At 46.1% G+C, this 24871-nt stretch overlaps 1 protein-coding gene across 1 annotated transcript in view; it reads right to left on the minus strand.

The window, feature by feature from the left end:
- The window catches only part of LOC133134507 (limbin-like), a 74924-nt gene that overhangs the window by 21975 nt on the left and 28078 nt on the right, over positions 1-24871 (minus strand). Inside the window, exons 11-17 of the mRNA XM_061250708.1 lie at positions 19526-19765; positions 16019-16194; positions 11628-11787; positions 5961-6137; positions 4575-4852; positions 1580-1799; positions 1171-1314 (exon numbers count right to left, since the gene is read on the minus strand). Coding sequence (XP_061106692.1) covers positions 1171-1314; positions 1580-1799; positions 4575-4852; positions 5961-6137; positions 11628-11787; positions 16019-16194; positions 19526-19765 — 1395 coding nt within the window. The remainder of the gene's footprint in view (positions 1-1170; positions 1315-1579; positions 1800-4574; positions 4853-5960; positions 6138-11627; positions 11788-16018; positions 16195-19525; positions 19766-24871) is intronic.

A 24871-nucleotide genomic window follows, 5' to 3' on the forward strand; every position in this document is an offset into this window, starting at 1 on the left:
AACAGAGGGATGACTTGCAGCATTGCACACCAGCATTAGGGAGGAAGGTCAGTGCTGTGGGGGGAGGGGACGGCAAGCTGTGACAGAAGATCCAGGCCTTCAACATTTCACAAAGAGAAAAGTTACAAATAAGTGCTCTTAGACACTCTTCATGACCACCTCTACACCTAAGACTATCTAAAGGCACAATCAGAGGGGCTTACGCAAGGATGACTTCACCAGATGCAACGTGAATTTCACAGGTTTAAACCTTTTTTTTTTTTTTTCTCTCTCTCTGCTTCAAACGTCGTACGACCGCTTGCATTCCAGGGTGCCTGTTTCCTGGTCGCAGCGCTGTCCAACACTAGCGCAGACAAGCACGTTCTCTCCTGAAGCACCTACCTGGGTGATGCACGGTGGCCATTTTGCACCAGAATGCTCGCCACACATCCGCTAAGATGGAGAGGGAGAGCAGAGTGCATTGCCAACTGAATCGGGATGATTTTGGTGGCAGTTTGAAGGAGCCAGGTTGGGAATTTAGCCACGACACCGGGGGAACCCCCTAGTCTTTGTGAAGAGTGTTATGGGATCTTTAATGACCACAGTGAGTCGGGACCTGGGTTTTCCTCGGGAAGATGGCGTCTCCTGCAGCACAGTGTCCCCATCACTGTGCTGGGGCATTGGGGGGAATTTAACCGCCCCCTACTGGCCCACCAACACCACTTCCAGCAGCAACTTAGTTTTCCCAGGAGCTCTCCCATCCAAGTACTAACCAAGTCCACACCCGCTTAGCTTCCGCCATTTGGCAGTTGCAGGGTGCATTATGGTATGACTGCTGGCTATTCTATTAACAGCGTGTGTTGATATAACGGCACAATTACGATAGCCCAAATACCTTCGCCAGCAAACAGAGCCCTGCTGTCCCTGAGTGATGCTGCAGCCAATCGCGTGTGACCCAGCGGAGGTGCTCGCTGACACAAGCATGGCCAAGGTCGAGACTCAGCACTCCAATGTGGGGCACGTCGCAACAACGACCCGGAGATCTAACAGCAAACTGCTCCCGACAGCTCGTCGGCACCCACAGCCCGGCAAACTAGCGCTATCAACGCAACGCGGCTCTACCTTCAAAAGCTCCTGCTTTTCTTGATCTTTCGCCACACCCCTGTTCTTCCACATCCCTCCCTCAGGTACCTTCTTCATGGCGGCGCGCTCCATCTCCTTCTCGCGCTCGTAGACCTGGATCTTCTCCTCTGTTTGTTTCTGGAAGAGCAGCAGGTCTGACAGGCCCGGGCTCTGACAGGGCTCTGGGGCTGCCACCTTCACTCTGGACTTCTTCTGTCGACAAAGCCAAGGAGACATGAAACGCAGCCTGAGGGGAAAGCTTCTATCAGCATAATACATAGGGTGTGATTTTTCCGTTCCGTTTGAAGGACAGGGCGTAACATGGCAAAGACTGCGGCAGCATTTTAAAAGTTTGGGGCGGTGTTAGCGGCTGTTTGCCGTGTTTTGTGGAAGAGGAACGCTGTTTTGTGGACTGTTTTACAGTGTGTGTGTGTGTGTGTGTGGTCCTCCTGCACACCAGGGGGCAGCACTGGCTGACCTCCGCCTGCTTCTCGGAGGGCGGGGCCGGTCCCAGGCCAAGCTGCGACCTCTCCAGGGTGTCCTTCCTCCACCGGGACAGGAAGGCCTGCAGCCGGGAGCGGGACAGGGCGCGGGGCAGCACCAGGCACAGGTCCAACTGGGACATGCACTTCTGGAACTCCAGCTTCATCTGGAGCAGCTCCTCCTCTGAGAGAGTGAGCTGGGCCTCACACAGGGCTCTGTAACACACAGGCTTATTTTCAGGTTGCGATACAAGCGATACTAAAACTCTTTGCATCTGAATGGATCACTATAAGAATTGGGGGGGGTGGGACTAGATTCAGCTGTCAGTTATACTGATACAGAATTAAATACATTTCTTGGCTAAATGGCTTTAAGCCGTCAAGGGTCCAAGGTATCAAATGAGCCTCAAAGCATCATGCTGTTGTCACATATGCAGCAGGTATGGATGGATCAAGGGTTGTTTCTCCTGAGTAATTATCCTCCTGAACCCAATGGACTCCAGATGTTGATAGGTCACAGAAGTCATGGCATGCAAAGGATATGCAAGCAAGTATAAAACAATGACAATTTAATCTATGATTACGTTCATTTGTCCAATAATTCTGAGCCCCTAAATTTGGGGGGACCATGTATAGAAAAGGCTGTAATTCCTACACCGTTCACCTGATTTAGATGTAAATACCCTCAAATTTGAGGTCATATTCATTACAATAACTTTGTCAATGTCCAAATATTTATGGACCTAACTGTCCATACACACGCACACACACACACATATATACATATATATATATATATATGTACACAGGCATGCACATGCATACAGAAACATGCACATGTGTACTAGCGCACACACACCCACACCCATATGTGCAGAGACACACAAACACACAAACATATGCAAAACAGTAATCACAGCTATGATCCTCCAAACTGTCAACTGCCGTCTGTGAAGTTTGAAAGCAAAGCCGGAAGCACAGCTGCGCAGCAATCAAGTGACAACGATTAACAAACATCACTTCAAAGGACAAGCTGCATCTTAAGCTCTTCCACGTTACAGACAGGGACTCTTTCCCAAAGGAAACTCTGCCATGTAACAATGTAAACAAAACACAAAGGATGTCGTCTGTGGCGTACGATGCTCAGTGACAGGCTGAGCTTGTCAAGCAGATCCGGCGTTGATGATCTGCTCGGCCCAATAATCTGCTCAGAGGCCTTGCATATCTTCATAGCAGGATGACATATCCCCTTCCATGTTGCATTCTGATTGCTGAAAGTACATTCCTGCCCAAAAATGGACAGAACATGCAGCTGGCTAACAATGCTAAGTCACGGGGCGTAGCCTTTAGTGCACCATCCACGTCACTGCTAGCCACGACGTCGTCGGTTTGAATCTGGCCACATGACCTTTGACCCTTCCCTCCCCCTCGTTCCCATTCTTCCTGTCTCCCTATACTGTACTGTCCAATAAAGCTGAAAGAGCCCTAAAATTTCTTTTTTTTTTAAAGAGGAATGCTGACAGCCTTTGTCGCATGTCTTTCCCTTTCGCCCATTCCTCCCCTCTCTCTGTACTGTACTGTCCCTAAAAATATCCAAAATAACCGTTCCTGAGATTACACGAGAATTACAGTGACCTCGACCTTAGACCACCAAAATCAGTTGATCATTACGTCCAAGTGGATGTTTGGGCCAAATTTGAAGAAATTCCCTCAAGGCATTCCTGGGATATCGCATTCAAAAGAATCGGACGGATGGACAGCAAATGGAGAACGGACAGACAATTCATTATCCTAACCCACTTATCCTGAACAGGGTTGCAGGGGGGCTGGAGCCTATCCCAGCATACATTGGGCGAAAGGCAGGAATACACCCTGGACAGGTCGCCAGTCCATCGCAGGGCACACACACCATTCACTCACACATTCATACCCACGGGCAATTTAGACTCTCCAATCAGCCTAACCTGCATGTCTTTGGACTGTGGGAGGAAACCGGGGTACCCGGAGGAAACCCACATGACACGGGGAGAACATGCAAACTCCGCACAGAGAGGCCCCAGCCGACAGGGATTCGAACCCAGGACCTCCTTGCTGTGAGGCAGCAGTGCTACCCACTGCAAAACTATCAAAATGCGTTACGTCACGATAATGGGTTACGTCACGTTAATGCGATATGTCAGAATAATGCGATACGTCAGGATAATGCGATACGTCAGGATAATGCAATACGTCAGGATAATGCGATATGTCAGGATAATGCGTTAGGTCATGATAATGCGTTACGTCAGGATAATGCAATACGTCAGGATAATGGGTTACGTCACGATAATGCGATACGTCACGATAATGCGTTACGTCACGATAATGCGATACGTCACGATAATGCGATACGTCACGATAATGCGTTACGTCACGATAATGCGTTACGACACGATAATGCGTTACGACACGATAATGCGATACGTCAGGATAATGCGATACGTCACGATAATGCGATACGTCAAGATAATGCGTTACGTCACGATAATGCGTTACGTCACGATAATGCGATACGTCAAGATAATGCGTTACGTCACGATAATGTGTTACGTCACGATAATGCGTTACATCACGATAATGCGTTACGTCACGATAATGCTTTACGTCAGGATAATGCGTTACGTCACGATAATGCGTTACGTCACGATAATGCGATACGTCAGGATAATGCGTTACGTCACAATAATGCTTTACGTCAGGATAATGCGTTACATCACGATAATGCGATACGTCAGGATAATGCGTTACGTCAGGATAATGCGTTACGTCACGATAATGCGTTACGTCACGATAATGCGTTACGTCATGATAATGCGATACGTCAGGATAATGCGTTACGTCAGGATAATGCGTTACGTCACGATAATGCGTTACGTCACGATAATGCGATACGTCACGATAATGCGTTACGTCAGGATAATGAGCGTCAGGATAAGCCCTCCTCAGACTCACTGGAAGTAGAGGCGAGCGCGCTGGCGCAGGGCCTGCTGCTCCTGCAGCTCCAGCTCCATGCGGTCCTGCAGCGCGTCGCGCGTGCTCTGCAGCGTGCGCACCGCCGCCTGGCCCTCCTGCTGCAGCCGCTCCTGCGCCTCCACCAGGGCCCCGCCCACCAGCTCCTGCTGCAGGAGGAGGAGGAGGCGCGGGGCCCCCAGGCCCACCAGAGCCTGCGCCAGGCCCGGCTGGAGCCCCTTCACCTCCGCCACCGCGCTGTGGATCGCCCGCATGGTCACCTGTGGGGGGGGGGGGGGGGGGGACCGGGGGACAGGGGGGTCAGAGGTCAGAGGTTAAACAGTATGTGCAGTGTTACAGTTTGTAGTCCTAAAATGTAAAAACGCCTATGGGGGGAAAAAAAGCATTGGAAATTCCGTGGTTGGCCTACAAAAAGAAAAACACTACTTACAAACAAAAATGATCGCTCTCCAATATTTTATCCCCTAACACCCAATCACACCCTGTTCTGGATAATGAGCTCTTGCAGCTCTGAAGCTGGGCTCCACTAGACTGCACTGCACATAACCACTCAGCTTCAGATCCAGTGCTCAGGAGAATGAATATTGTAGGACCACAGTGAGATGATCTCTGTAGCCAGTGGTATACAGGCCAGGGTGTGTGAGATATAGGTCAGAGTGTGTGAGATACAGGTCAGGGTGTGTGGATACAGGTCAGGGTGTGTGGATACAGGGTCAGGGTGTGTGAGATACAGGTCAGGGTATGTGAGATACAGGTCAGGGTATGTGAGATACAGGTCAGGGTGTGTGAGATACAGGTCAGGGTGTGTGAGATACAGGTCAGGGTATGTGAGATACATGTCAGGGTGTGTGAGATACAGGTCAGGGTATGTGAGATACATGTCAGGGTGTGTGAGATACAGGTCAGGGTATGTGAGATACAGGTCAGGGTGTGTGAGATACAGGTCAGGGTGTGTGAGATACAGGTCAGGGTATGTGAGATACATGTCAGGGTGTGTGAGATACAGGTCAGGGTATGTGAGATACAGGTCAGGGTGTGTGGATACAGGTCAGGGTGTGTGGATACAGGGTCAGGGTGTGTGAGCTACAGGTCAGGGCGTGTGAGATACAGGTCAGGGTGTGTGAGATACAGGTCAGGGTGTGTGAGATACAGGTCAGGGTATGTGAGATACATGTCAGGGTGTGTGAGATACAGGTCAGGGTATGTGAGATACATGTCAGGGTGTGTATGATACAGGTCAGGGTGTGTGAGATACAGGTCAGGGTGTGTGAGATACAGGTCAGGGTGTGTGAGATACAGGTCAGGGTGTGTGAGATACAGGTCAGGGTGTGAGATACAGGTCAGGGTGCCTGAGCGTAGCGGGACCACCTTGCGGATATCAGCGGCCGCCTCCTCGTCCAGGTTGTTGATGAGCTCTCCCAGCTCCAGACACTGGGCGATGAGGAGGTTCTGCCAGGAGAGGAGGTAGTGGGCCGGGTCCAAACCCTCCTCGCAGCCCCGGGACAGAAGCGACAGCTCCTTCTGTTTCTGCTTGTGCTCCTGGAGCTGGAGAGATAGAGGTGTCCCACGGTGAAGGCCGTTACATTACATTACATTACATTAATGCCATTCGGCAGACGCTCTTATCCAGAGCGACGTACAACAAAGTGCATACCCGTAACCAGGGATAAGTGCTCCGAAAGACCCTAGAGGGAAGTATAATTTCAACTGCTACCTGTACAACAACGATAAGGACGAGGGCCTATTCGATTTTTTTTTTTTTTTTTTAAACAAACAAATAAACAAACAACAAAGCAGAAGTGACCAAACACTGCTTACCTAGCCAAACTAGAAATACCGATACACAAAAAAGTAAATCACAGAAAGACAACAGTTAAGGTTCACAGGGAGGTAGGGTGGAACGGGGAGAGGTGCTGCTGGAAGAGGTGAAAGCCCTTCCTCAGACAGTTCCCAGCCTGTCCGTGGCTACACAGCGGTACGGTAAAGACTCAGACCCCACTGTACCTGAGCACCCTGTATCAGTGGAGGGGAACCCTAAGCTGGGTAGGAGGATCCCAACAGCATGGTGTGAACAGACAGCCACCCACAATCACTGAAGGTCCCACAGGGCCTTCTACACTGGATATTCAGAGAACTGAAGGGTATGCTGTACAGACTCAGAAGCTTCCATTGGTTTCTGTTAAACTGTTTTCTAAGGCTGTTTATTTCGTCAGTTTATTTGGGTGAGGGAGGGTTGGGGGTTGGGGGGTGGGGGTGGAGACACTGATAGCAATCATTCATGGGCGTGGGGAGGGGGGTAGATTGCAATCACAGACTGAGGCACCAGCGGTTTTGGCCTATAACTTTGATATTTAAGAATATTTTCCAGGACGACTACGCACATTTTTTAATTTTCCATTACTTTTCTGTGACTGAAAAACAGCATAAAAAAAAATCCAGGTTTTCCAGGATGTGTGGGAACCCTGAGAGTATTTTGTTCCTGCCAAATTGCAAGAATTCCCCTTTCGCCAGTCCAGGACTGGGCTCTTTGCCCTCTTCGGATCACCAAAAACAGGAAATGAAAACCAGGAGCAGGGGACGGGCTGCGGCAGTAGATTTGGGTCCACGTAGGTGGGGGCAATCTGCCTGTCTGTGTGCCTGCACTGTGGCTGACTGTCCGTTCTCCGTGACCTAGATAAACTGCCGGGGAGTCATTATCGATTTAACCTTCTATTATACTACCAACAACAGCTCGACAGCAGCACTTTTCAAAAATCAATTCCAAATCTCTTTATCGAAAAACCTCCAAGAGAAAAATGTTCTCCGAATCAATGTTCAAGCAAACAATTTTACTCGAAATATGGGGCTGTAAAAAAATTCAGCCGGACACATTTTCCTGGGCACACAACAACAACGGGTCGATTCCACTTTAATGCAGTCAATTCAGGAAATGAACTGAACAAAGCACAAAATATTCTATGGACAAATTAATTTCAATTCATTTGCTCTTTAGTTATTTTTTCTATTTAACTATTACTTCATTTTAAATGGTCTCACATGTATTTTTCCCTAAATCATGTGAAATAGAAGATTCATATCTCATCCGTGTGCTGTATGATTTAAACTCCAAAGCACTATAGAGAAGTGTGTACACAACACCCTTTATTAATTTACCAGTAGTTATACAACAATGATAAAAAAAAAACCTATAGAAAGCCATCTTGAAGCAGGAACAGTATTTTCCCATGGTTTGATGTCTTCCTGCGCCAGAACACGGAGCTACATTTATTAAAAAACAGGTTTAAGTGATATTTCCACGAAAACTCATTTGAACTGGCACAAACTCTTGCTTCTGGTCATCACATCCCAATGCAGTGAGCTTAAGGGGTAAATTCTGGAGGGTCTGAATGAATTGCATATACCACCGCATTTCAGTCTCAGAGCCCCAGGTCTTTCAAAGAACACAGGTCCCAGAAGAGATGGCATTTCACCATGTACTGTATAGCTTTAGACCATTTCACCTTTTAGTCGTAGAATCTTTCAGTGAGTGAAAGACGTCTCAGTCAGGTCAGATTAGTAATCACTCTGAAATATCACGTGTACAGACAGACATTTTAGTAATACCTTGGACATCTGAAGTGTCGGCCATTCTTTCATTGGGCATTATAACAATAAGGCTCAGAGAGATTTAGAGTAAATCTGCAGCAGATGCATACAATAAACACGCCAAACGCCTAATCCTCGGATTGTGGTGTAGGACTCCAGCCAAAGAGCGTCGCTAATAACCTCTATCGGTTTCCTCTATCGGGAGGACGGTTTCATGTCTATGGATTCAGGACATCCTTCCGAGGAACGGTGAAAAGAAACTCAAGCACGTACGCGCACACACACTGTGGACACACACACACACACGCAGGCGGGCACACACACACACACACACACACACAGAGGTTGAAAGCACAACCTCACACATACGCATGCACAGCTGCAGAGATGGGGTCAATTGAAATTCGATTCATACATTGAAAAAAACTTCTTGATACATCACTGAATGCATGTAATTCCATGTAAATGCATGTAATTGAATGTAGGGGATTTGATCAATAGAAATTGAATTGAATGACAGCACCACCGGCGTGCACGCATGCGTAAGACCGCGTGCATTGTCAGCGCGAGCGTGTGAATGTGTGTGTCGACGCAGTGGCCTGTGTGTCTGGCCTCGGACACAGCTGCAGTTACACAGAGCCACACAGTGAGGGCGCCATTGAGGCCTACACTTCCCACCCCGTCAGTCTGCTCCACATTACAGAGACGAGCCTGCATTATTCATCAGCTGTGTGGCGGACCGCTGCCAGCCAAAGGTGACCCCCCCCACCTCCACACTCACTGACATTTCAAACAGCATCCACTGTAACCAATGCAGAGCTCAATCTTCATCTTTGACATCACCAGCACATCAATTCCTTGCAGCCTTACTGTGAACTGCGCTGTACAGGAATACCAGCAAAAATTTGGCCTAATTTAGCTTTGTCTATTTTGTCTGACCACCAAAAACTGCACCCATTCCCAAAAATGCCCAGACAAACTGCTGTCGCTAGGCAACTCCAGGGCTCCAGGTTCACAGTGTCCCAAGATAATAGTCCACCCTCTGACCTTCAACTTGATTGAAGTGCTCACTGGACGGGAATTTACCAGGAACGCCATAACCAGGTCACCTCCCCGAGACCAGAAAAGCCAATTCAGACCTGCTGTAAACCGGACTGAACACACACGCGTTCACACACATGTACACACAAACACGGGTATACATTTACATAAACTCCAAAAAGTAAAAAGTGAAAGAAAAGAAAAAGACACACACATGCAAGCAATAATATTAGAGAACATGCAGTACTTCAGGGTTCACCACTGGCAAACACACACACACACACACACACACAGACTCACTCACCCAGCCTATCCCCGCTTAGCCCCGTATCCGTAACAACAGTACCCGCGGATCTATGTCCCGTCGTGTTGCCGGGGGAACAGATCTGTCCTGCCCACCTCAGCAGACAGAGGGGTGGGGAAGATAAAAGGAACAAGATAAGCCTCACAGAGCGCGAGGGAGACGGGGTAAAATAAACAGGTGCAAAATTGTATTAGCTGCTAATTAAGAGTCACACCCAGGGGAGAGTGTCTGAGTGTAAAAACTTCAAGGGGAAAGAGTCTCAGAGTGAAATGAATCTCCAGGTGAGTCTCAGAGGACAATGAGTCTCCAGGTGAGTCTCAGAGGGAAATGAGTCTCCAGGTAAGTCTCAGAGGACAATGAGTCTCCAGGTGAGTCTCAGAAGACAATGAGTCTCCAGGTGACACCCCTACACCTAAATGGATTGCACATGTACACAAAAGCTCTGAGTGAGATGCCAAGAATTAGAAAGCATAAATTGTACCCTTTATCTATGTCCTGACAGGCCGGAGAGAAAACAAAAAAGATTGATGATAATGAAGAGTTTAGAAAACTGCATTTCATTTCAGATTTTCCCCAGCAGAGCCAAATTTATGCTTCACTTATGTTTCAGCCAATTGTGTTTCCAGAATTGGTCACATCAGGCATTATTAAATTGCTTTCAGGATTTGCAGTATATCAATAAAATGACCACATGCCAAGTATTTTTTTCTCCAGGAATTACCAATGTTTGCAATGATAAGACCAAGGAACCGATACGAAACAAAGTAGAATAGTTTACACCCCCTTGTGTGGAAATGCAGTCTCACCAGAAAGAAAAATAATCGGGATAAAAAAAATAATGCATTACCAAACGTGCTGAACAGGACTGTAATCATCTGAAGAGACCGGATCTTGCTTGTTTGGGTGTGCGTGCATGCGTGTGTCTGTGTGTGTGTGCAAGCGTGTGTGAGAGTGTGTATGCGGCAGATTTTCAGAAAAATCCACGTTCAACAGGTCCTTCAAAAAAGGCTTTAAAGTCTGGAACCAGGTTGTCTGGCTCATGCTCAGGGGTATTTCCACAAAACAACTGGAATCAGGTTGTCTGGATCAGGTTTGAGGTTGTTTCTGCATTATCCTTTTATCCATTCTGACCCTTTTAACCTCAGGCTTGCACGATACCTGATGCAAGCCTTCATAGAAGTGAGCCATGGGGGAAGTGGGTAAACTGCATCACTAGGCTGCGGTCACTGCAGCTCTGTCGTTACTGATCACAGCACACACACAGAAGTATAAGTCATACGCAGTCTAGACATTTTTTTGTAGCAGGTCAGCAAGCCTTGTGCCAGCCTGGTTCCTCCTACAGTACAGAGGAAAATGGCTTTAGATCCGCACGGGTCAACAATGGGTCAAGCTCATATTCCGTTTATTAGTTGGATAGTTAACATTAGCACCTTTCTTATGTCAAATTAATTGCATAGCTTGTATCTGAGAAATTGTGCATTTATTCTATCTGATGTACTGAAGTAGTCTAGGTTTAAAAACCTTACCTTGCACAAGGACATTAGTAGTACAGTATGTTTAAACAAACATTAAGCCCATCTGCACTGCAAGTCCTTCAGAGTGCGGGAAACTCAGGGTAGGGAAGGAGTTACAGAAGTGCTGAGGAAGTGTTGGGGAAGAAGTGTTGGGGAAGAGTAGAGGAAGAGTTGGGGAAGTGTTGGGGAAGAGTAGAGGAAGTGTTTGGGAAGTGTTGGGGAACAGTAGAGGAAGAGTTGGGAAAGAGTTGGGGAAGAGTTGGGGAAGTGTTGGGGAACAGTAAGGGAAGTGTTGGGGAACAGTAGAGGAAGAGTTGGGGAAGTGTTGGGGAAAAGTTGGGGAAGTGTTGGGGAAGAGTGGGGGAAGTGTTGGGGAACAGTAGAGGAAGAGTTGGGTAAGAGTTGGGGAACTGTTGGGGAAGAGTGGAAGAAGTGTTGGGGAAGTGTTTGGGAAGAGTTAGGGAAGAGTGGGGAAGAGTGGGGGAAGAATTAGAGATGAGTTGGGGAAGAGTAGAGGAAGTGCTGGGGAAGAGTTGGGGAAATGCAGGGGAAGTTCTGAGCAAAGCTGTGCCATACTGAACATGCACTGACCTTGTCGGAGATGAGGCCTCTCCTCTTCTTCACCAGGCCGCAGCGCATGGCACTCCTCTCCCGACTTAGAGCCTCGTCCAGGCCCTGCCTCACCAGGAGCAGCTCCTTCTGAGCCTTCTCCAGGAGCAGGGTCAGCTGCTCCTCTGCCACGCCCGCCTCCCTGGGAGACCGATGGTCACGAATCAGTTAAACATCCAACGATTAGTCAAACATGAGCGTGAGCACTGCATTACATTCACTTAGTAGACACTCTTATCTAGAACAGCATAAAAAGTGCCTAAGTGCATTCAATAAAATACACATCGATACAAACTGCACTGCAGCTGAACGGTCATTGGATATGGTTAATAGTTTCTTCAGTTTCTTGTCTCATGTTAAATTGTTTGACCAAAACAGAGACTGAAGCAACAATTACAAAAGAAAATCTATAAAGGTTGTCCCTTCAAAATGTTGTTTTTAGACCGTCCACGATGAGCACAGATTTCAGGCGCTGGAGAAGCTAATGAAATTTTCAGGCAAGTTAGACTTGTCGAAAGTTCAGGCCATCCAATCAGATACTCTCAAGAACCTTCTTTTGTGGTCTAATCCACAGTATAAAGGCCTGGCCTCAGAAAAGCCTTTGATTCCTTCTGATGTGAAGTTTATTGGATTTTGTTTTCAACCTCCTAAGGCACCTCTCTCTTCTGAAGCCTTGTCAGTGAAATGACGCATAGAAGTCAAACAGAAAAGCGTTTAAACCTTGTACAGCGAACTTTAGCAGACTGCAGATTTGGTTATTTCTTGCGTACTCTTGTCCTGAAGCTTGCATTCCCAGCTCATCGTAACGTGAATATAGATCATAATCCCGTGCTACTGTACTTGCCTTTACAGTATTTGTGCTCGGAATGTGTGTCTTTGCGTCTCGAGCAAATCCCTCATTGAACGCAAGACTTTAAACTTACAGTACTTCCAAGAGCTGAATAGAATATAAAGTTCAACATCCCACCAGAGAGACATTGGAGAACAGGTCTCCATTTATTGTGAAGATTTCCTGTACATTTCTCCTTGAAACATATCTCTCTTCCAAGACTCAAATGGTAGCAACTGCATTGAAGTTTTCTTTTTGGCTTCCGAATCAAAGCTGTCATAAATCAGCTCATACGCTCATAAACCCGACTCTGTGCTACAGGAGTTTTCTGGAGTACGCGGCTGGGGTTGTAAATTAAGCTTAATAAAATCTCTGTGATGAAAAGATGGTATTTGTACAAAAATGAAAAACATGTTTTAAAAAGGCATTCCCCGAAGGCATCAACCCCAGATCAGCAGGAAGCTCATGGGGGAGGATTACGATGCATCACATCAAGGCTTGGGTAGATTCAGCGGCGTTCAGTTACTCCATCACAGAACAGCAACAGAACTCCCCTCCCGCCCAAAGCAAATCATGGGCAAGTTCTGGTAATGAATCCCCCCCTCTGTTCAGTCTCCTGAACAGAGCAGGAGAGGCTTTTCCGTGACTCCCAAATGAAGTTCCTCTTATAGCCTGCATGGTGTGGGCTCCTGCAGGCTCCACTCCTCCAACCAGCCTGTCCACCCTTCCTCCTTCCCAGCATCCTCTCTCATCTCCACAGCCAATCAGGAGATGGCAGGGTCCAGAGCCCTGGCTGTACTGCAGATCTGTATGTACACCTTTCTCCATTCCTACAGTTCAACTTCATCGAGACAAACATAAGCTAATACAGAATCTTTTGATGACATATATTACAGGCATGAATTACATGTAAATGTATTCTACATCCATGAATAGGCAGTATTCATTGACTGCAGTCATATTATCAAGTCATGCAAATTTTAATCTTCACATACTGCATAATTTCATGTCATGATTGAGAAGCTAACGTTCTTTGTTACTGCTGGAACATAATTTTTAGAGAGAATATCAATTTTCAATATCAATGTCAATTTTCATTTTTGATTTGACCAGTACATAAAGAGCATATTACATCTCAGTTTAGTTTGAATAAAAATCTTCTAATAGCAATAATCTTCGAAAGAATCTTTTTTTTTTTAGTTTTACTTCTCATCCTGGCGCTTCAGCACTGAAAATGTGTCCAGATGTGCAGCTTCCATAGAACAGTGCACACTCTACATATGTCTGAATTAACATCTGCAAGTTTGCATGCAACCATGCAATTTTTCCCCCCAGCAAACTCAGACATCATTGTTATGAAACGAATTTCGCCTCGGCAAAAGCGTTCCCAGACATTTCCATTCGCAGAGCGTCTGGGCTCATTAAGATGCACATAGAGAGATGAGGGAGATTGGGAACGCACAATAGCAGAAAATTACACAACATCAGCAGGACCAGATAGGAAGCAGATGATTGCAAGTGCATGATATTGGACTGGGCTCCCTGCAGAGGCTGTGGGTATTACTTTGACCCTTTTTTGATCTTCTTTTTGTCCAATTTTCATTTTTCACAGCAAAGATAAGGAGACTTTTCGGTCCCGAGATCTGTCGGGGTCGGAGGGGACGGGAGTGTTGGCGAGGTTTCGGGCGGGGCTCGGAGCTGGAAGGGTGTAGATTAGCAGAGAAACGGTGTTGGAGGGGGACCGTGGAGAAGCAGAGGCTCATTAGCAGTGGAGCAGAGGGCGACCTGAAGCGTAGCGGTTAAGGTACAGGACCGGGACCCGCAAGGTCGGTGGTTCGATCCCCGGTGTCGCCACAATAAGATCTGCACAGCCATTGGGCCCTTGAGCAAGGCCCTTAACCCTGCACTGCTCCAGGAGAGGATTGTCTCCTGCCTCCTCTGGATAAGAGCGTCTGCCAAATGCCATTAATGTAATCTAATGTAATGTAATGTAGAATACTTTTTTTTAAAAGCTTAAAAATTTTAATAAAGGAAGACATGATCTGAGACTGGTCACTGTCAGTACACAGCAGGATGTCTCCTCTTCCCAGAGTGCTCTGCCCACCCACCGCGCTCCATCACCAAGGGGAAGGGCAGTAACTGGAACCCCCAACGGGCCCTGCAGGGCAGAACCCCAGGGTCCCCGGGGCCAGGGATTCGCTGGCCGACCGCATGAGTCCGTGTGCCGGCGCAAGGCCCTTCTGCGGTTATGGAGGTGCCCATTACCCCCCCCCCTTACGACTCTCTTCGGAGTCAACGGGGAGAAAGCCATAGGGAGACATTTCTGCACTGTGATGCTTCATTACTGCTGTCAGCTTGATCAGAAGGTAAACCGACTTATGAAACGAAAGTCTGACAAAATACCCGAATGTGAAAATGTCATTAAAAAAAAAACAAATTCACTTTGTGTTCTGTACGATAATTTATGAGCTGTGTAGATGAAAATAAACTCCACATAAATGTCAGCGTTTGTTTGATGATGGATTAATCCCCGTAAGATCTGAATTAAAAAGACTATCTTTTCAGAAATTTGATCATATAAAAACACCACATAGCTTTAACTTCACAGACTTCTAGCTTGATGCTAATTCCTTCATAAATCATACTTTTATTGTCAATAAAATATCTTCACTTCAAAAGGGATGAAAGGCTGTCCCCGTTCTGACTAATTTTCTACTTCGTATTTCATTTTATAATGTAGGCACAGCTTTATTTCAAGCAAAATTATATTTGGTGCCCTTTTCAGAGGTATATTTATACCCTTACAATAACATTCTAGTAGAAATAAAAAGCTACAGATCATTAAATGAGATATTCATGTATATATATATATACTCTCGATGACCATTTCAGGTACAATATGTCCCTCGTATGAGCCGAGATACAGAACGTTTCAATAAGCGCTTGGGAAATTGGACTGAGCGACGAAACTATGTCAGCATATGGTTGTTCAGTTTATATTCCTTCTGATTTGCGACAGAAAGCTAAAGCTAATTCACTCAGGTAATCACTGCTACAGTGGCATTTCCTGTAGGTTCAAAATAGCAAATAAAATCCAGATTTTATGACATGCAGCTTTGCGGATAATATAACCACACTACGGAATAACAGGGCTAGCAACAAGCAGGTGGGGTTTAAAGTGGATATCTAAAGCGACCTGTAGCATTAGACTGTTGTTCTCCCCTTGGCTCCTCCTGAGTATCTGAATAGCTCAGTGTGTGGGTCCAATTATCATGACCTGACCTTGATCATCTGCCTTCCTGCATGACTGCTATTTTGTTATAAGCCTTCTTTCTGTTTGTTCCATTCACAAAATGAAATGTTCCCCAAATTTGTTACATTACCAGTATTTGAAAGAGAACAAAGCTCGCCTGCAGCACTTGCATAGTTGAACACAGTCCAAGTAGGCTACTTAGCCACTGTGGCGCCAAGCTAACTCTCCTAGCCCTCTGGGTTATAAAAATGAAGTTCTCCCCCCCGCCGTAAACCCCAGAACAGGCCTCACCTCCTCAGGTCCCGGAACCAGTCCTCCACCTGGCCGGACGTCTTGGCGAACACCTCGCAGATCAGACTCTTCAGGCTTTGAAGGCTGTGCACCAGAAACTGTCGCTGGGCATGGCGCTCTCCGAGAACACTCCTGTGAGTGGCCAGGAAGACGTCCAGCACCTCCTCCAGCTGGTCCTGGGAGAGTCACACAACACAGGCGGTCACTCTCTGATGATGTCACTGGCGGTCACTCTCTGATGATGTCACAGGCGGTCACTCTCTGATGATGTCACAGGCGGTCACTCCCTGATGATGTCACAGGCGGTCACTCCCTGATGATGTCACGGCGTTCCAGATACCACTGCCTCAGTAGCTAAACATGGGGCACAGGGCTTAATAATGTTGTCACTGCATGCCCGCTTTTTTTAAGGCGCTTTGTAGTTTTAAATCTCAAAGCACGTGGATCAGGTTATTTAACTATTGCGGAGACCTCGTATGAATATAAATACCTCGTAGGTTTTCTGAAAAGCCCACAGGATTTACGGTGAACACACAGAAATCTACTTCATCAAAACTGCCTATGAATACATTTAGGTACCAGAGTTGGGGTCAACCACATTTCAATTCAGTCAATTCAGGAAATCAAATTCAATTAATTCCGTAAACTGAATGGGAGAGCAGAACTGGCCCCAGACCTGGCTGGCACACAGTTTGAATATAAAACAGTGTCACTGCTACAACAGCATAACACCACCCAACACTGGCGATATGCTCTGGTAGTACACCGACAGACAGTTCTAATAAATCAATCTTGTGTGAGGCGGAAAATACTCTACTGGTGCTTCAGTAAATGATTTACATGCTAACCATGCCTGTTGGGCTCATAGCTAGCATTCTAGTATCATAACAGAATATAGAGAAATTGAATATTTGATTGATTGATAGATATAATTCCCAGTGGAGACATTCATACTGTTACCTACGGCTGAACACATACTACATCATTCAAACAGACCTAAAATAAACAAAACAAATGATCTACCAATGAAATCCACAGCACTCTCTGGCCATTTCCGGATAATTCTCAGATATGAAACTGTCACTAATACACGTCAGGCGTGATTGATCAAACCTGTCAAACCCCTGCCGCTATGCAAGCAAAATAATTCAAATGTAATAAATCAACCCGATTGAAAGACACTGCAGTGGTTTCCATTAAGGATGCAAGAAGAATCGCATGCAACACTAGTCCGGAAAATACCCTCTGAACTCTCTACATCAGCAAATAACAAGGTTATCATAATCCCCTGATACAAGTTGTGCCACGTGATTGTCTGGAATTGTGACTAAGAGTACTGTATAGACTGAATACTGTAAATATTTGTGGAATGTAGTCTTGTTATGGAGAACTGTGCTTCTGGTAGCCTGTAAAAACAAAGAGATGAATTTCCTTTCAGGGTGATGAAAGCATCCAATTCTGAATTCCACTCAAATCAATTTTGCTCTTGACATACAGAGAGGACAAAAAGTCTGCTGATCTGGGGTTGATGCCTTTGGGGAATGCCTTTTTAAAACAAAGTACGCAAGTCCTGGTTGTTTTCATTATTTATAAAGGAATGGTGAAATTATGACCATCTAAGTACCCTTCCTATTCAAGAATACACGACTGAGAACAGTGGGAGATGATTAGGATGGAATTCCCACCACAGTCACTGAACCTGAGCCCAATCGCACGTCTGTGGGAGCAGGTGACCCTCAGGTAACATCAACAGAAGATGGATGGGAAGTACTGAGGATGCTGGGATGAAATGGAAGGTGAGGTGCAGCATAAGCTGAGTGAAGGTGGGACACACCAAGATGTACGTACTAGAAATGTCTGACTTTTACTAAATACCTACATACCTTTTAATCTCATATTATTAAAATAATTATGTATTCTTGAGTAAGAAGTAAAAACAAAGTATGAGTATTGTACTAGCCCTTGATAAGTAATGAAAACATTCAGTTTCATCAGACTTTTTGTCCCCACAGTATTTGATAAAAAAATAAAAGTGGTTTATTATTTTTACTGCTGTAATCCTGCAAAGCAAATGATATGGGGCTACTCTGAAGATGTTAAGGTAGGGTTTTTTTTACTTTTGGAGAGACATTAACTTCTCAATACGTTGTATCTCCAGACATGCGGATTATCTTGGAAGTGAATAGCACTCACCCAATCCTTTTTTTATAGTGTGGCAATTTGTTTGGGCCATTTTTCATCACTACAATCACTTTCCGAGACTGCGTCTGAGACTTCAGGATGAAAATATTTTCAATTACCAAAGGTGTCATGTGAAATAAAAAAAAATCTCCCCGCCAGAAGAGTTGCAAAAGAATCACGACCCAATCGAATAGCACAATAAAAATATGGATAGAACATTTTTAAAAATCACATTTCACAAAGCTATCGCCCAAACTTTTAACAACTGCGAGCACATGTGAATGGCAAATGATGTGTTCGGAGATGGTCATAACTTCGCTCTGAAATATTGCAGGAAAACAGAGGGTCCGGGCCATGAATAAAAGAAAAGGCTCATTACCCCGAGCCCACTCGAGCGGCATACGACAGAAACACTCGGCATTCAAACCTCCCTCTAAACGCTGCTCCAGCTCCTCCGCGAAAAAAAGAACCGGAGTGGAAAATTCCCTCCGCTAATCGAAGGCCCAAACAAAATCAATAAAATAAACTGCGGCCCGCTTGTCAAACGCGCCTGCGAGGCAGTTACGAAAATGAAGCCGAAACGTGGCGGAATGCCGCTTCCCCTCCGAAAGATGGAGTCACTAACAGCTCGGGAGGAAAATGGCGCATGCAGAAACTGCCGGGCCCAGGTGGAGAACTGGATCTCACTCAAAAATAAAAACTCTAAAATCTGCCAGTTAAGTGTGTAAAATAAAAAAAAATAGCAAAAAAAAATACCTCAATCCCCATGCAGATGAATTATTGCTATAGTAGTCAGCGACATTCCAGATCGGTGAAATATGTCTATCGTATAATGGACAGTAACTTACCTGTTGTGAAATATACAAGTAATAAAATGGACAATAACTCACCTGACAGGTGAGATATGTCTGTAATAAAATGGACAACAACTCACCAGACGTGATATATGTGTGTAATAGGATGGGCAGCAACTTACCTGACAGGTAAAATATATCCATAATAAAATTGGCAGATATTCATCTGACAGGTGAAATATGTTTGTAATAAAATGTGTAGTAACTGACATGAAAAAAGTGTGTAATATAACAGATGGTAACTCATTGGACAGGTAAAATATATCAATAGTAGGCCAGTAAATCACCTTTTAACAACTCAGAAGATGCCTTTTGCCAAAAACTTTCCAAAGTGCATTTCACATAGTAAGCACACACAACAGGAGTAGGTGGACAGTGCCTCACTCGTTGGGAGAAGGATATCTGTAATAAAGTGGACAGTGCCTCACCTGACAGGTGAAGGATATCTGTAATAAAGTGGACAGTGCCTCACCTGACAGGTGAAGTAGTCGTGCAGCAGGTCGGTGGCCACGTTCCTCTCCATCTCGCCCATCCTGGTGGCCTCCTCCAGCTCCTCGGAGAAGATCTTGTGGAGCTCCACGCGGCGCCTCACCACCACCTGCCTCTGGACCTGGGCCGAGGCCTCCTCGTGCCGCACCAGCAGGCCCCTCTGCAGGTGGCTCTGGTCCAGCTTGTGCAGCTTGTCCAGGAGGACACTGCACTCCAGAACCGCCTGGAAACCAAACACGGTTTCGGTAAACCCATCAGCCAACCAGCCAACCAACCAACCAGTCAATCGATCAACCAACAACCAATCACCCGCCGGTCAGTCAACCAATCAACTGTTTAACCAACCGACCAAACAATCAACTGTGAGGAAGGGAAGGACAAGATGTCCATCTTCTTTGGATATTTGGATGTCCACAGACACGCTTCGTTGCCCTGTTTTTCTGCTTACACAACAAACATCATATGTGACCTGCGTAGTGATATTTATAGACATTATACAGAGGAGATTGGGTATTTTCTGCATGGGCTTAACTCTGTTTGGTCAGGGCCTGGTCTAATGCTGCTTCGCTTCATTAAATCAAGGCACGGTCCCCGTGGGCTCCTGGCTCACAGAGGATGAGTCAGTAAACCGCCTCCCTAGCAAGTCTGGAGAGAAAGGGCAAGATTTTCCCACAGCCACACCAACGCGCCAACACAGTGTAAAGGGTGAGCTTGCTATCTAAGCTGGCCGCAGACATCATGGAAGACCAAGAGAGAGGACGCCCCAAAGACTCCTGGGTAGGGTCACTAATACAATACATTTAGGGGGAAGCTTTTCGGCATAGTGGGTACCAAAAACGAATTGCAATTAGGTGGTTGCAAGTTTGACATGTTGTGACTTTGAAGTGAGATATTTACCCTTGAAAGGTCTCCAGAGACAGTAATGTCAAATGTGGGTAGTAAACATCCAGCTGTATTAATAAATAATTAGCAAAAATGTGAGTGCCTTCCGCAGAATGGTTGGCAAATGGCTATTTCCGGATTTCAATTTCCATTTACAAGGCATTTGGGATAACACAAGAAGACCACACCAAAGTGATCACACAAGAGAAGCATCCCTTATGGAAATAGAATATTCTGTAATATACTGAACTGAACATACTGTTAAATTGGTTCCTTATTTCAGAACGTCACATAGTAGCTTGATAGTAATGTTAGCAATCTACCAAAACATTAGCTAGAGAGCCATCTCGATGTAACATGACTGTACTTCACAAAACTTATATATACAGTGGATAGAAAATGAATACACCCCTTGTGGAACCTGCAACAAACTGGCAGAACGTTTTGTGGCCTGTGAAACCAAAATAGAACTTTTTTGCCAAATGCTATGTTTGGCGAAAACCCAACACCGCTCATCACCAAAAAAAACACCATCCCGACTGTGAAGCATGGTGGTGGCAGCATAATGTTATGGGGATGTTTCTCATCTAAAGGGACTGGGGAACTTGTCAACATTGAAGGGAGGATGGATGGGGCCAAATACCGGGATATCCTGGAGAAGAACCTGAAGAAGTCTGCAAGGAGACTGAGAATGGGTCCAAAATTCATATTCCAGCAGAAAAGCACCCAAAGCACAAGGCCAAAGCTACCACTGAGTGGCTTGTAAAGAACAAGGTGGATGTGCTGGAATGGCCAAGCCAAAGCCCTGACCTAAATCCAATTGAAAACTTGAGGAATGACTTGAAGGTTGCTGTCCATCAGCGCAAACCAACAAACCTCTCCCAGCTTGAACAGTTCTGCAAAGAGTGAGTGGGGGAAGATCTCCAAGTGCAGGTGCGCCAACCTTGTGTAGAGCTACCCAAAAAGACTGGCAGCTGTAATTGCTGCCAAAGGTGCTTCCAACAAGTATTGACTCAGGGGGATGTATACTTAAAAAATTAGGAAATTTCAGTTTTGTCCATTGAATGCACTCTTTTTTTCAAATTAAAATAATTTCACTGCATTCATATGGTATGTTGTGTTCTTTGGGTCAGGGAAAAACAAGTCCCATTTTAATCCATTAAATTTACATTCCGTGACAGAACAAGACATAAAAATATTTTCTATCCACTGTAAATGTACAAATGTAAAAAGCTTTATTGGCATGACAAAGTCGTGGTTAATTAAAAAAAGAAACTGCACGTGGCGTATTAATTTAGAACGGCGATTGGGCTTGACCGAGACTACCCGCCAAACGACTACACAGAAATAATCACAACCTACAACAAGTAACATGCATAATAATGAGCCAATATGAGGTGCTGTTCTGTCAAAACATTTCAATACATTTTTAAATATACACCACTTTCATAAGGGATGGCTTGACAAGGGCATGGTGTGTCAGTAACATGGACAGGGCATTCCTGTGTGGAGACGCTGTACGGTGGGCGGAGGTATTAGAGGTATCAGAAGTGAAGGTACACAGGAAGAGGCCTGAACCAAAATAATCCCCCACATTTCATCACATACCTATCCACTTCCGCTACACACGGCCAAAGGTTTGCGTACTCCGCTGTGCGGATTGTAGCCCTGAGCCACACAACTGCGGGAAGAAGAACTGCACCCCACTCTGCTGCTTTCACCACCCCCCGTTAACAGCATGCCTGCGCAGCCGAGAAAAGTCACGATTTACATTCACACGCCGTTGCACAGCCCCACGGTCCCGAAATGTGAGGAGCATTACAATACAATACATTACAATGCATCAGACAGAGTACCGGGGCGGCCCTGCTCAACTTGCTGCAGTGTAATGACTTTGAAAGCTCGAAAAAAAAAGAAAAAAAAAAGAAAAAAAAAAGAAAAGAAGCAAAACCACACACAAGAGGGGGATTTGAAACACAACATTTCATCAGCTTTAAACAAAGCTAATTGTTGTGAAGATGAAGGACTCCCCCTTCTAAGCATACCAAACACCTGATTAATCTCTTTCCAATCAGTGTTTCCCTCTCTCGAGCCAGGCATCAGCCAGAGGAAGCAGAACTGCTCAAAAACCTCCCCTGGGCCCTGTTCTACCGGTCCACAATGCAGAAATAAGCTAACACCAACCTAGCAGAAATAAGCTAACACAACCCTGGCAGAAATAAGATAATACTAATCTATCAGAAATGAGCTAACACCAACCTAGCAGAAATAAGCTAACACCAACCTAGCAGAAATAAGCTAACACCAACCTAGCAGAAATAAGCTAACACCAACCTAGCAGAAATAAGATAACACCAACCTAGATTAGAGGCTTTGGTAAAGCAGTTCCATTATGGGTGTCAGGGTTCAGAATTTTGTTAACAGAGTGGTGCACAGTCCCCTGTAGGGGTGGGGCTTTACATGTATTTTCATTGCAAAAAAATTATGTTTCAAATTTTTCCCCGTTTTCTCCAAATTTGGTAGCCAGTTGTACCCTCTATCTGTTTCAACTGCCCGCGTAGCTGTGGATACACCGCAGCGGCCCCGCAGCTCAGCCTTCTACGTCGTCTCTCGAGTTCCCACGACTGTGACTCCGGGGCGAGTGCAATCAGGGCTCTATTGTACACGGCAATCCTACCGCCCCGGGGCGCGATCCCCGCCCGGTCCTCGGTGTGCAACCGCAACCGCAGCGAAACGACGCCCGCTTTAGCCGTGCACCACTTCGGCTTTGCATTTTCATACCACCTCAAAAAGTAATCTAAAAACACTAGAATGCAATAACGGTTAAGAAACACAAATGTCCAAATGTCAACATTGGAAGACCAGTGTTGTTTTTGGTTGGGGTAAAATACAGCCTCCAGTCCCGATGGCAACAACAAGCTTTAAATCTCAAAATGGACGTTGTCCTGTGAACTGATAGATGACCAAAATTAGGGATGCTCAATCTTACACAGAAAGGGCTGGTGTGGGTACAGGCTTTTGTTCCAACCAAGCAGATATTCACCTGATTCTTAGGAGATGGCTCTTAAAAATAATTCAAGATTGAAACCAAGAGCTATAATAACAACCTGCTATGTATGTAACTTCGCAGGTTAATCTCTGACACTAGATCAACGCTACTCAACTCCACGTCCCGTGGGCCACGGTGCATGCAGGTATTTGCTCCTACCGTGCGTGAAATCACCTGATTTGACAAATTATTTTACCTGCTTGGTTCAGATAATAAGCGAATTGGTAAAATCAGGCGGTGTAGCGCACGGCTGAAGCGAATGCCTGCAGACACTGCTGCCCGCGGGACGTGGGGTAGAGGGTAGTGGGTGAACAAATCAATATACAGCGAAGGAACAGAGTGGTGCATTACATTCTCTGGAGAAAACCCTGGCACCCTTAACTGAGACTCCCCTGCCGCATGGGGCTGGTAAGCCGCAGTATTTCAGAAGATATTCGACCAAAAAGATCACCCCTAAGAGCTCTCAGTATCTGCTCGATTGAGTTAACGGCTCCTCAGAGCTAGCCTGGCGTGGGAGACAAGCCCCAGACTTCAGTTCATCTCCACCGCTGTACGTCACAATCAAATGGACCAGGCCCGACATCCGAGGGACTACTTAACTCAACCGAGTAGCCACCGGGTCCTGAAGTTCCCCCTGGGAAAGATATATTCCACTCTAAAACCCTTTCATCCTGCCATAACATACTGCATAATAGGGGATAGGGGCATTTATCAATTTATGTGGTTTTATGGGCTCTGCCCGAGAACCACTTCAGTTGGAGAACAGTGATTGGTGCACTCGAGCACTGCAGGTGACAAGACCTCCAATTAGACGACCGAACCCTGCTGAAGTATGAGAGGACAGAGGAGAGCTATCCCACGCCGCCCACCGCTCCTACACAAACAAGACGACGCGATCGATCGGGGGGTTTGTGCCGTCATGCATTTTTAAACACGGGCCGCTGACTGTGACAGCTGGCCCCCGGTCCGCGGCGAGCAGTCAGTCACCGTCACGGGGGAACGGCGGGGGGTCGAGAAGCGGGACTGTTTTTAATAAGCCTCGCCGTGACACCGGGACAGATCGGCTGCAGGAGGACGGTGGGATACGCGGCTGAGCGCGCGTCAGGGGGGCGCTCGCCCGGTCAAGGTCACGGCGGCGGGGGGTGAAGAGAGGGGGAAAAACCTGAGCAGAGCCAACTGTTTGAATCCCTTTTAAAAAAACAAGTCCCATCTCCAAGTACGGCAGAACCCTGGCGCACGGTACACATACGCGGAAAAATCAGCACGTTTTGGCACATCGACACCGAGCACTCGGTTACTTGCTAACCCAAAACGACGTGAAATATTTGGATGAAAAAAGGGGGAAATCTTGTTGTGAGTGTGGAGTACGTATCCAAAAAGGCTGGGAGCCCAGTCCCG

The sequence above is a fragment of the Conger conger genome, chromosome 8, assembly GCF_963514075.1.
Source record: "Conger conger chromosome 8, fConCon1.1, whole genome shotgun sequence".
In the NCBI taxonomy this organism is placed as follows: Eukaryota; Metazoa; Chordata; class Actinopteri; order Anguilliformes; family Congridae; genus Conger; species Conger conger.